This window comes from Misgurnus anguillicaudatus, chromosome 3 (assembly GCF_027580225.2).
Source record: "Misgurnus anguillicaudatus chromosome 3, ASM2758022v2, whole genome shotgun sequence".
Lineage (NCBI taxonomy): Eukaryota > Metazoa > Chordata > Actinopteri > Cypriniformes > Cobitidae > Misgurnus > Misgurnus anguillicaudatus.
The window spans coordinates 19908712-19922193 of NC_073339.2; the positions used below are offsets into that span (position 1 = coordinate 19908712).

The 13482-nt window shown below is 38.7% G+C and overlaps 1 protein-coding gene and 1 long non-coding RNA gene across 2 annotated transcripts in view; one reads left to right on the top strand and one right to left on the bottom strand.

The window, feature by feature from the left end:
• Positions 1-12347, top strand: part of glra3 (glycine receptor, alpha 3) — a 56892-nt gene extending 44545 nt beyond the window's left edge. The window contains exons 7-9 of the mRNA XM_055205075.2: positions 1962-2176; positions 3649-3798; positions 11019-12347. Coding sequence (XP_055061050.2) covers positions 1962-2176; positions 3649-3798; positions 11019-11294 — 641 coding nt within the window. The 3' untranslated portion in view covers positions 11295-12347. The remainder of the gene's footprint in view (positions 1-1961; positions 2177-3648; positions 3799-11018) is intronic.
• On the bottom strand, positions 8946-9911 carry LOC129423458 (uncharacterized). The gene is made up of 3 exons (XR_012367562.1): positions 9518-9911; positions 9335-9434; positions 8946-9251 (listed from the first exon to the last, which is right to left on the bottom strand). It is a non-coding gene; the product is annotated as an uncharacterized lncRNA (long non-coding RNA).
• Positions 12348-13482: the final 1135 nt, after the last annotated feature.

A 13482-nucleotide genomic window follows, 5' to 3' on the forward strand; every position in this document is an offset into this window, starting at 1 on the left:
TGCATGTTTCTGTTGCTCTCAGCTGTATTCTCAGATCACTTCAGCTGCAGATTTGACTGCAATAGTTGCTCAAACTACCAAAAAAACTAAACTGTATTTGTGAATGTCAGCATGTTTGTTTTTTTGTGTGTGAGAAAGCCAATATTTTAAGCACTTATTGCACACTATATGTATGTGTTTTGAAGCAGGGTTACATTATATGGCTTACTGCTTGCTGGTGTTTACACATACATATTTGCCTCCATAGTGCCTTCCAGGTGGATAGGAGGGCCTTTGAAATTTTACTAGATGTAAATCTCTTTGGGACAGTGGAAAAAGAGAAAGAAAGGACTCTGTGTGTTTAAAGAAAGACAAGCCTTTTCAAAAATTTGTTTTGAGAGAAACCTTTTGAAATGAGATTCTGCAGTTGTTTACCAGTCACATACAGTATGAAACCAGATACTTTTATGATATGAATATCAGTGGGAATTTAAGACATTTTGCATTAATGATTCTCTCTAAAAAAGGTCTTTCCCATTTAAATGGATCATCAAGTTTTGCACAAACGTGTACATAACGTGTACAAGTCCCGCCCGTGTTGCCCAAGTGCATGTTGCCATTTTACTAGAAAAAGTACACTGTAGAAATTGTGAATAAAAAAGGAATGGATTAATTTACTAATAAATTTATATTTTATTTACAAAAGAATATAGATAACATATCAAATGTTTAAAGTGAGACATTTTTTAATGTCATGCCAAATATTGGCTCATTTTAGATTTCATGAGAGCTACACATTCCAAAAAAAAGTTGGGACAGGTAGCATTAAGAGGCCGGAAAATTTGGATGTACATATAAGGAACAGCTTAAGGTGTAATTTGCAACTTATTAGGTCAATTGGCAACATGATTGGTTATAAAAAAGCCTGTCAGAGTGGCAGTGTCTGTCAGAAGTCAAGATGTGCAAAGAATCACCAATTCCCCCAATGCGGCAGCAAAAAATAGTTTTCTGAGTTTCTTAGAGAAAAATTGCAAAACATGTGAAGTTATCATCATCTACAGTGCATAATATAATCCAAAGATTCAGAGAATCTGGAACAATCTCTGTGCGTAAGGGTCAAGGCTGGAAAACCATACTGGATGCCCGTGATCTTCGGGCTCTTAGACGGCACTGCATCACATACAGAAATGCTACTGTAATGGAAATCATAACATGGGCTCAGGAATACTTCCAGAAAACATTTTCGGTGAACTCAATCCACCATGCTATTCACTGTTGCCAGCTAAAACTCTATAGGTCAAACAAGAAGCCATATCTAAACATGATCCAGAAGCGCAGGTGTTTTCCCTGGGCAAGGCTAATTTAGAATGGACTTTGGCAAAGTGGAAAACTGTTCTGTGGTCAGACGAATCAAAATTTGAAGTTCTTTTGGGAAAACTGGAACGCCATTTCATCCGGACTAAAGAGGACGAGGACATCCCAAGTTGTTATTAGCGTTCAGTTCAGAAGCCTGCATCTCTGATGGTTTGGGGTTGTATAAAGAGGAAGATGCAACAAAGTAGACCTAAGACAGTTGAGCAACTAGAAGCCTGTTTTAGACAAGAATGGGACAACATTCCTATTCCTAAACATTGGTCCTCCTCCAGCTGTTCCTTATATGTACATTTAACTATTCTGGCCTCTTCTTGCTACCTGTCCCAACTTTTTTTTGGAATGTGTAGCTCTCATGAAATCCAAAATGAGCCAATATTTGGCATGACATTTCAAAATATCTCACTTTCTACATTTGAAATGTTATCTATATTCTATTGTGAATAAAATATAAGTTTATGAGATTCGTAATTATTCCATTCGTTTTTTACTCACAATTTCTACAGTGTCCCAACTTTTTCTGATTTCGGGTTGTAATAAAATCTGCATTTTCACAAGTGGACTTCCTAAATGTTTAACCCCATTTTCACCACCTGCTATCTTTCTACTAGGCAAGTTTACATGCATTGAGGTGCGATTTCACCTGGAGAGACAGATGGGATACTACCTGATCCAGATGTACATTCCCAGTCTGCTCATCGTCATCCTCTCCTGGGTCTCCTTTTGGATCAACATGGATGCCGCTCCCGCCCGTGTTGCCCTAGGCATCACCACGGTACTCACCATGACAACCCAGAGCTCTGGATCCAGGACATCTTTACCTAAGGTCAGGCTCCGCTTTGTTATCTCACATCTATGGCTGTCACGATTATGAAATTTGGCTGATGGTTAATTGTCTAATAAATTTTGATGATTATGACGATTACTTGCCTGTTTTATTGCTTTGACATTTAATTCTCATTTTTTGTTTGTTTATAAAAAATTACTCAGCTCCCCCTTGTGTTTTTTAAAGAGATGTGCAATAATTGCGGTGATCTGAAATCATGAAATCAAACAATCACGATGAAATGATTATTTAATCATTAGTCCCTTTCACACACACAGTCTTTACTGGTAATTTACTGGTAAATTGCAGGTAACAGGTCATGTGTGAACAGAACCTTTTCGATAAATCAGTGCTTCCAATTTACCAGTAAGACAGGTTGTAAGATTACACTGTAAAAAAATTCCATAGAAATTGCAGCTGGGTTGCCGGTAACTTACCGTAGATTTAAATTTATGTTATTTACTGGCACATAACGTCGACGACGTCAGGCCGCGCTGACAGCTTCAGGCCAATCATAACATTTTAATAGAGATGACGCGTTTACCCCCGCACTGTTTACGGACGTTTCCACACACAAGCTGCTTAAAAGTCGGCACACCTGAAGTTTACGTCCAGGGAGACATACAAAATGTGCAGAGCAGGGGGTCTCCAGGAATAACATTGAGAACCACTGGCCTGATGCATGTTGTTTGGTCACGAGCAACTTCGCGACCGTCAGCGTTTACCACAGACGTGAACACTATAAAATACAGACTGTAGATATGAACGACGACGTGGATTGTTTACAACTTGCAAATATTACTTCTGCTTTCTCACTGAATTTACCAGCATTTTGCTACTGATGTGTGAATGATGTCTTACTGGTAAAAAGACGAAATGTCACTGCGTGTGTGAGCAGCACAATTTTGTATTTACTGGTAAATTCATTCTGGTTAATTCATGGTAATTTACCGGATTTACTGTGTGAAAGAGGCTATTGTAAAAGCCCTACTCACATCCACACTAATGTTTATATGTATATGAGTGTAGATTACTATAGACTAAGATCAGCATTAAATTGTAATTTCTACCAGCACTGCTATGCATCCCTTTTCCTCCATTCTTTCTTAGTTATCATTTATTAATGCAGCCCATAGTGGAATGTGTAAAGATCACCCGTGTGTAAAAGCAGGCGGATATAGTGTGTGTGTGTGTTGCATATTTAAAAGCTCATAAATGCTACATTGAGTTATGTAACATAATTAAGCATTCAAGAAAACAGGCCTTTTCACCTTGCAGAGCAATATCTCTGAATTATAGTGGGGTTGGCTCAGTGTTAATGACAGTGGTCTTTCATGAATAAATTAAATCAGGCCGATCCCTGTGCTGTTCAATATTACAGTGGCTGGGCTGTTGTGCAGACTGGAATGAAAGAGCCAAAGGCTAATTAAGACATCTGAGTACTAATGTGTTCATGTGTCGATATCACGCAGGTATCTTATGTGAAGGCTATTGACATCTGGATGGCTGTGTGTTTACTCTTTGTCGTCTCTGCCCTGCTGGAGTACGCCGCAGTCAACTTTGTGTCACGGCAACACAAGGAACTCTTGCGTTTCAAGAAGAGAAGGAAGAAGTCCGGCAAGGTATGTGTTCGTGTATGCACTAAATGTGTGCTTAATGAGAATCCTTTGTCTCTGTGTTTCACTAGTCTCTTTCAACAAGGTCGTAAGGAGGCGTTTCTAATTCTGGTTGTCCTAGTAACATCTATAAACAAAGAGTAAAGGGGGTCGCACACTGGGAGCAAGATGCGGCGCGCCATATTTCTAAAAATAGAACACATTATTTTTAATGTACACACTAGTGGCGCGCGGGGGGTGGGGGAGGGGGGGGGTTGGGGTTGGGAGGGTTGGCTGTGCAAGGGCACTCAAGCCCCTCTCCAGTAATACTTTGTAACAATGATTATTATACGTGTATTTAAAGCAACACTATGTCATTTTTTACCTTTAAATAATGTCTCTAAAATTATTTCAGTGATAGAACAACTTTTAACTGGACAAATTGTACTGTTGCTGCAACCTGAGCAGCCTCCTAGCTGCTACAAGCACACTCTGAAAGTGGCGGTGGAGGGTAGAGCACACAGCCCCGCCCCTCCCCTGCCTGCAGAAGAGTGTCTGATATCAGGCACTGTTGCGCTTTTCAACCACATGGGGGAGCTGTAAGTCATTTTTACATTGAAACTACATAGTGTTGCTTTAAAACTGCCACTAACAATTATAATAATACAAAATATATATATATATATATACAAATATATGTACAAATGGCAATCATATAAAATAATTTGCAAATATGCAAGAAAAGGTTTGTACTCTAAAAATACTTTCTTTGTAACAATCAAGAGATAAAGAATTTACAAATGTGTGGATCCACAGGTACAGTCATCATATACAATAAATTGTGGGGTAGCATTTAAAAAACATTTAAAAATAGATGCATTTGTTTAAAGCAAAGCATTTATTTACTTACCAGGCTGCAGGTGAAGCAGCTCTTTGCGCCTTCTAACTTCTCATAATCGGTCCTCATTTATGTCCAAGAGACTCAATAATAATCTTTTACATTTCAATCATTTAATCTTTTTATATTTAAAAGCGTTTTTGTGCTGCTGAGCATTCATGTGTGATAAGCAAACCCGCATTGTCATCCGTTTATGGGCGCATATTACTAATGCACTCTTTAAATAACAAAAAACATATTGTGCCATTGACTTTAGACCAGGTTTTAGTTGGTCAATGGCGTAGTCTATTTTAGTTGCCTCAAAATGGCAACTCGCCAACAATGCGCCTGAACACACTTCATTTTCAGACCAGAATGCCCATGGGCAAAAAATTAGGCGCAAATGCATTTGCTATTTAAACAATGTGGCGCTAAACGTGAAAATGATCATTGCGGCGGGTTCAAACTAGCAAAAGACAATTGCGTTGCACATTGTGCTGCATTGCGCTGGTTGTATGTTAGAGCCCTTAGTGTTTTATAAGTTGGGTAAGAGCGACACCTAGTGGATAACAGCGGAAATATGGCTTGCAATAAAAACTCGTCATTGGCAGGAAAGCGTTATCTCTTATTGCACTTACAAAAAAATACATTTGTTATTTGATGTAGTAATTTTTTATGCCCTTTTTAGTCCATTGCGCCCCTGCCCCTGAGGAGGTCTGTGCATGCCACTGATACACACAACGGCAGCGCCTGATGGCGGCTGTCTGCTGTGACTCTGGATGCTTCTCAAATCCCTGCTGCACCACAGAGCACCACTCACATAGTTTATCATTAAAAAACATCATATTTGTCCCAAATTGTTAACGATTAACATGCTAATGCATATTTTGCATCTGGAAATAGACTCTGACTGACTAAGCTCGCGCTATTGAATGTGCACATCCTGTGTGCGATACCTCCGAGTTGTCATGCATGCGTCTTGGAGCTTCTGCCCGGTATTCGACCCCCTTAACTGTCCTCTGAGTAAATGACAAAAGACAGATAACGTGAATTCCACTGCTTCACTCTAATTGGTTGTCGCTCCAGAAAGTCGCTCGTCATTCGCATAAAGTAGCTGGACATCAAATCGCTCGTGTAGCCGGAAATCACCAAGCGTCCATTGAAATGAATGAGATTGCATTCGCCTTCAGAACTGCCTTAATTCTACGTGGCATTGATTCAACAAAGTGCTGAAAGCATTCTTTAGAAATGTTGGCCTATATTGATAGGATAGCATCTTGCAGTTGATGGAGATTTGTGGGATGCACATCCAGGGCACGAAGCTCCCGTTCCACCACATCCCAAAGATGCTCTATTGGGTTGAGATCTGGTGACTGTGGGGGCCATTTTAGTACAGTGAACTCATTGTCATGTTCAAGAAACCAATTTGAAATGATTCGAGCTTTGTGACATGGTGCATTATCCTGCTGGAAGTAGCCATCAGAGGATGGGTACATGGTGGTCATAAAGAGATGGGCATGATCAGAAACAATGCTTAGGTAGGCTGTGGCATTTAAACAATGCCCAATTGGCACTAAGAGGCCTAAAGTGTGCCAAGAAAACATCCCCCACACCATTACACCACCAGCCTGGACAGTGGTAACAAAAATTCTGACTCTACCATCTGAATGTCTCAACAGAAATGGAGACTCATCAGACCAGGCAACATTTTTTTCAGTCTTCAACTGTATACTTTTGGTGAGCTCGTGCAATTGTAGCCTCTTTTTTCTATTTGTAGTGGAGATGTGTGGGTTATTCTGCTGTTGTAGCCCATCCGCCTCAAGGTTGTGCGTGTTGTCGCTTCACAAATGCTTTGCTGCATACCTCGGTTGTAACAAGTGGTTATTTTAGTCAAAGTTGCTCTTCTATCAGCTTCAAACAATCGGCCCATTCTCCTCTGACCTCTAGCATCAACAAGGCATTTTCGCCCACAGGACTCCAGCATACTGGATGTTTTTCCCTTTTCACACCATTCTTTGTAAACCCTAGAAATGTTTGTGCGTGAAAATCCTAGTAACTGAGCAGATTGTGAAATACTCAGACCGGCCCGTCTGGCACCAACAACCATGCCACGCTTAAAATAGCTTAAATCACCTTTCTTTCCCATTCTGACATTCTGTTTGGAGTTCAGAATATTGTCTTGACCAGGACCACACCCCTAAATGCTTTAAAGCAACTGCCATGTGATTGGTTGATTAAATAATTGCATTAATGAGAAATTGAACAGGTGTTCCTAATAATCCTTTAGGTAAGTGTATATAACTGATCTCTTGTCAAAAATAAAAAATCGGTTTCATAAAGATAAAGGGAGACGGTGAACATGGACCACTTTGTGAAGAGAGGTTTGGCAGCAGGCAAGAATTCAAGGATCTGTAGTTAACATTGTATGCATTCATTTTACACAGCAACGTTAGCTCAGTGTAGTAGTTGATATGCTTTAGGTATGATTTGACCTAAGATAATTTACTTGTTATTTATTTTGCTTATCAGAAATAATTTACTGTTGTTATTCTTTGCTAAACTCTAATTTGGGGCCACAAAAAACTTTTGTACCTGGGTTACAAAAGCAGCAAAGATCAAGAAACGGGGCATAAAACAGACAGCTTGTCCAATTAATTAATATTAGTAGACCAGAACTGAAGTTTGAAGTTCATTTTAATTTTGGCAGCAAAGCACACAGACCACTAAATGGCATTAATTAATGAATTTCAGTACTATTTTAAATATAAAAGATCCCAAAGAGTGACTTGTTGTTCTGCATGGTTCCACATATAACCTTTCTACATTTACATAACCTTTGTGCTGCACAAAAAAACTGCTTTTCAGTGGAGAAATGTCTCTTTTTAGACTACAAAATGATCAAAATAAAATGTTTTTTTTGTTTCGAGGACCTTTGACTAGAAGTTTTTTTGCGGGAACCAAAACTGGTTCTCTGTGGTATTTGTTGTGAAGAACCCATTTAACACCTTTATATTAAACATAAGTGTATGTTTAATACAAATTGTACTTATTGTATTCAGGTTGTGGTTAAAAACCAACTTGTTAACCTATGTCAGATTTTACACAGCAAGTATAACTTAAAAATACAGCAAAACAGGAAACCAAATAAAATGGGTTTGCAGGTTTAAAGAGAGAACACAAATCAACCATTAAATTGATCAGTGGCTCTTATCACTCCTGGAGACGGGGTCTACGATTGCTTTCACAGAAACAAAAACAAACACCAAAATCGAAAATCCTCAATGAAAGAGGTTCCTTGGTATATGAGGACAGATTATCACCATCTGACACAGTCAAACCTGACTGAATGCAGCAGACTTGGAAATTCTTTGTGTTTGGATACAGACTGAATGCTCTTATCAAATACAGTTTAACTTATTGGATGTGCTTGTTTTGGTAGGCAGGTTGAGTTGATCTGAGACACTCAGAGCTAAGATGATATTATGTGTGAAGTTCCTCTTAGGTGAACATAACATAAATTAACATTGATCTGCTGATAGGTATTTTAAATGGTACAAAGGCGGTATCTGGGCAACTGTAAAATAACCTTGTAACTTTAAAATTTGAAGAATATTATTTTTAAGATTCTTATTCCTGCACATTTAAATTACAATAAAATCCCTGGACTTCTGCACACATACAACACTGTCTCCTACAAAATAATTTTAAATATTAAGTATACCCCCTCAAGCTTAAAAGACTGATAGGATCAGGAGAAACATTTAAATGAAGGGTAACACTTTATTTCAATAGTCCACTTTTTTTAGACATTTTACTAATTATAAGTAACTTTGCAACTACACTGTAAAACCCGATAAGTTAACTCAACTTAAACCGTTTGAAGAAACCGATTGCCTTAAACCATTTAAGTTTTAAAACTCATATGAGTACTGTAAACCGTAAATTATAAGTGCATATGACTAAAAATGTTTGAGTTACCTTTACTCAAAGGTATTAAGCTTGCTTAAGTTCATACCACTCAAATGGTTTTAGTTCACTTAATAGATTTTATTTTGTTCACACATCTATATAGCTACTCAAATGGTTTGAGGAAACCGATTGTCTTAAATGGTTTAAGTTGATTTAACTCAAATTAATTAGGTCACATAAGATCAGAAAACATTAGTATAAAAAATAATGACAGAAAAGAGTAAAATTATTACAGTTTATTGAACAATCATTTATTTTACAAACATTGTTTTAGACATAAAACAAAAGTTTTTTGTTCAGTCCAAATTCACATTAAAACTATTATTAGATTTACACATTCCTTATGAAATAAATCAACTATTCCTTTATGACTTTAATAGACTCTCCAAACAGGAATATTTTAAAACAAAACCAGTGTACTGTCCCTTAATTCAAACAACATTTAAACATTAAGACATACACTTTTTCCATGTATTTTACAAATTACACATGGTCACATTTGTCTAAGCCAAGCAGTGAGAAAACTAAAATATTTTCACTTGTAGTAAAATTTCTTTAGTTTTTGTTGTGTTAATGAGGGTTGGTAGATAAAAGTCAGTCAGCCTCCTCAATGGTAAAGACGCTTCGTACTTACCTGTGAGAAAACACAAAAATATGAATAAATGTTCCACTAACAGAACTGTGATATACTAACAACATAATAAACAAATGTGGTACCTCTAATGTTTTTGTGTGTAAATGATGGTTGGTCGAGAACAGTCAGCCAGTCTCCTCAATGGTAAAGATCCAAAATTATGCTGGACGCATTCCTGCTAACCTGTGAGAAAACACACAAATAAGAATTACTTTTCCACTTACAGATAGTATATACTCACAACATAATAAATGTGGTAGCATTACCTTTAAAAGGTTTTATAAGTGAATGGCCATCCGTCAGTCCTTACTGAGAGAAATTCAAACTTGCGCGGAAAATGCTTGTGCGAAACAGTAAGAAAACACCCACACACAAATATGAAAATATAAATTTTCCATTGAAAGAACTCTGGTGTACTCACAACATAAATAATAAATGTGGTAGCATTACCTTTAAAAGGTTTTATGAGTGAAGAGCTGTCCATCAGTACTCACTGAGAGAAATTCAAACTTGCCCGGGAAAAGTTTGTGCTAAACAGTGAGAAAACACATAAATATGAATTATTTTTCCAATTAAAGAGCTGTGGTGTACTCACAACATAATAAATGAATGAATAAACATGGTAATTTTACTTTTAAAAGGTCTTGAATGATTGTTTGGTTGAGAACATACATACAGACAGACAGACAGGCAGACAGTTAACATTAATCCTTACTGAGAAAGAAACACACAGATATATGAAGTAATTTTCCACTTAACGTTACAGAATTGTACTCAATGCACATTAATCTGCTTATAAAAATGAGTCTGAGGCATTATTTCTGTGTCTCGTCGTATGTCCAACATTACACAAATTACTGTAACCGAGACAGTATTGCAATGAAGAGTCACGACAAACAACATGTTTTTAAAGTTTAAAGATGCTTTAAAGAGGAAGTCTGAGGCAATATTGCTCTGTCAATGTCGCGTTCTCTTGTGGTAACATTACACAAATTACCTTAACCGAGACAGTATTACAATAAAGAGTCACGGAAGAATGAGTGAGGGAGAATGTGTGATTCTGGTATTCAGCACTTATTCAGTTTAAGTTAATTTTTAATGTAGTACCTATTCGGTTTAAGTTATGGTTAATCATTTGCAGTTTTTGAGTTCCTATCACAGTTTTTATTAAGTGAAATTAACTTTTTAAAAAACAATAAGTTGAATAAACTAATTTCGTTTAGTGACTTACACTGTTAGGTTTTACAGTGTACTTATTAACTACCAATCTTTAGAGTATTAGTAAACTCTGTTTAATATTTACTAACACTTCATTGTGATGGTTCCCCAACATGTGCCGTGTTAAAAATGGACCCAATGCTTGGTTATTTTAACCCGACTGCTGGGTTATTATACCCAATAGTTGCATAACAACAACCCAACATTGGGTCATTTTTGACCCAGCATGTGTTCTGTCCAATATTTACCCATTATGGGTCAAAAATAACCCAGCCATTTATAGAGTGTGTCAACTAATTCCACTAACCCTTACCTCTTCCCTATCCCTACCCCTTAGTTGACATATAGTTGCAAATTAATGAGAGTTAGTTGACATGTAGTTATTTAAAGTTATTAGTTAGTTATTGTCTAAAGTGGACTATCAAAATAAAGTGTAACCATTTCTTATAAGGTAAGCAACATGTTGTATGAATGGGGCCCACAAGGTCATCTTCATGTAGGAGTACCAGAGTCCTAATTTCCTCTTTCTGTATCCTTTCCTGTGTTAAGGAGGAGGAAGTGCGGGAGAGCCGGCTGAGCTACACACCCAATGTGGGGAAAGACGGAGCTGTGCCCAAAGCTGCTAACAATGCTGCCACAACCCCCTCTGACCCGACTGTTGCCCCAGGCAAGAGTCATGAAGAGATGAGAAAAATCTTCATCGATCGAGCAAAGAAAATCGACACTGTGTCCCGAGCTGGCTTCCCTCTGGCCTTCCTGTTTTTCAACATTTTCTACTGGGTTCTGTATAAAATCCTACGCCATGAGGACGTGCACAAGCCCTAGACAGAAATGTGTGGCATGTTGCATCTTGGGGAAGTTCGGTAGCAAGCTGCATTGAGGAACTTGTTGCAACACTTTCTGCCAGGATTTATGCTACACACTAATAATGACTACATGACACTGTGATGTCAAGGACCAATGGCTACTTAGTTCATACTTTGAATACTGTTTGTGTTGTACACCCATATGAGTACAAAGCACTCACTATGCAATGGATAGGGCCTCTGAAACACTTGCCAGCCCCATGTACACCCGAAACAAAAAGTGGTCAGTACTTAAACACGTCTGTTTAATGCAGGAGCACTGGTTCACAGTCTGAAGCTGTTTACAGCCCTTAGTAAAGGCTTATGTGTTTTGCACTGGTTTTGTCATCTCTGTTGTCTTACAGCTTACTGCCAATGTTTTGTGTTGAATTTTTGATATACAGATATTTTAAAATGCCAAGAACAGAGATGTATACACATTTTATTTGATCAGCGTATCACCCTTTAACAAAAATATTTACAATTTTGTCTGAATTGTCAGCCAGCTCTAATACCAGCATCCATGCCAATAAAAAAACATTCAGAGCTTAGGGGGTGTGCACACCAAAGCTTTTACGCCCGCGGCCGGTGCATGTTTTTAATTGATTCCAATTGAAACTCTACGTTTTTCAAATAAGCCGGCGCTCTGCGTTTTTTCTGCGCTCGGCGCTGAGCGTCGAGAGTTGAAAGAGATTCAACTTTGGGTGAAAAGCTCCGCTCGTCAATTTCAGTTCTCACACGACCGTCCAATCACAGTGGAGGAGGGGCGGGACAAGTATCACAACAACTAACCGGCTCACAGCTCAAGTATCACTAAAAAGCGCTCGACTGAAAAAACAGCTGGTATTCGGCGTCCTCCAGTCGAGTTTAAAAGTTTTTGTGTGCACAACCCCTAAATGTCAAGAACCAGCAGAAAAGACATCATTATATTTGCATCCTTTTCACGTTCTATCATTTCTACACAGGTTTACAGTTTCAGCTCGATTTTCTTTTTCTTACTTTATACATTTTCAACTTGAAGGGATAGTTCGGCCAAAAACAACACCAAACCCATGATTCACTCACCCCCAAGCCGTCCGGGATGCGTGTGTCTATCGTTTTCAGACAAACACATTTTCGGATATTTTGGAGAGTGTTTGGATCTTTCAGTTAATTAAATGTGAAGTTACGGGGTCCACGACCTTCAAGTCCAGAAAATGTGCATCCATCCTTCGCAGAATGGATCCAGGCGGCTCCGGGATGATAAATAGGGGTCTTCTGAGGGTAATCCGTGCGGTGTTGTTGTGGAGGTATCCATATTTGAGGCTTTATACACGAAAATAAGTACCTTCCGGAAGCACCGCCATCTTAGACTCCTCTGTATTCAAGAGAGAGTATTAGCATAGTGTACGCACTTTTCTTAGTGACGTATGACAAATTCGGAGGGCGGGGGCACAGAGCAGCAGCAGAGTAACCTCCGTATGCTGCGTAAAGCTCTGATCTTGAATGCGGACGCGACTAAGATGGCGGCATTACTGGATGCGAGTTGTTTTCGTTTATAAAGTTTTGAATGTGGATGTTTCTACAATAGAACTGTGCAGATTAACCTCAAGGGGATCGCACACTGGCCACGCAGCTCAACGCTGTGCAGCACCGCGCCGTTCTAAAAAAAATCTAACACATTGTTTTCTATGAGTATACACACACCGGCGCCGCCAGGTGGCGGCTGTCCGCGCCGCCCAGCTGTGACTCAGGAAGTTGCTCAAATCCCTGTCGCGCCACATATAGTTTAACATTAAATGACATAATATTTGTCCGAAATCATTAACGATTAACATTGGCTGCTAACGTATATTTTGCATTTTATAGTAGATGCTATCTGACGAAGCTTGCGCTATTTAATGTGCACTTCCGGTTTGCAATACCTCCAAGTTGTCCTAGATGCGACTAGACGCGGCGCTGCGCTGAGCTGTACGGCCGGTGTGCGATCCCCTTCAGAGGGCTTTTGTTTGTCGTCTTGGAGCCGTTTGGATTTGTTTTGTGGGGGATGGATGTACATTTTTTGGACTTAACTTCACATTTGATTAACTGAAAGATCTAAAACATTTTCTAAAATAACTTGAAAATGTCATCGGCTGAAAATGATGGACATATGCATCTCGGGCGGCTTTGGGGTGAGTGGATCATGG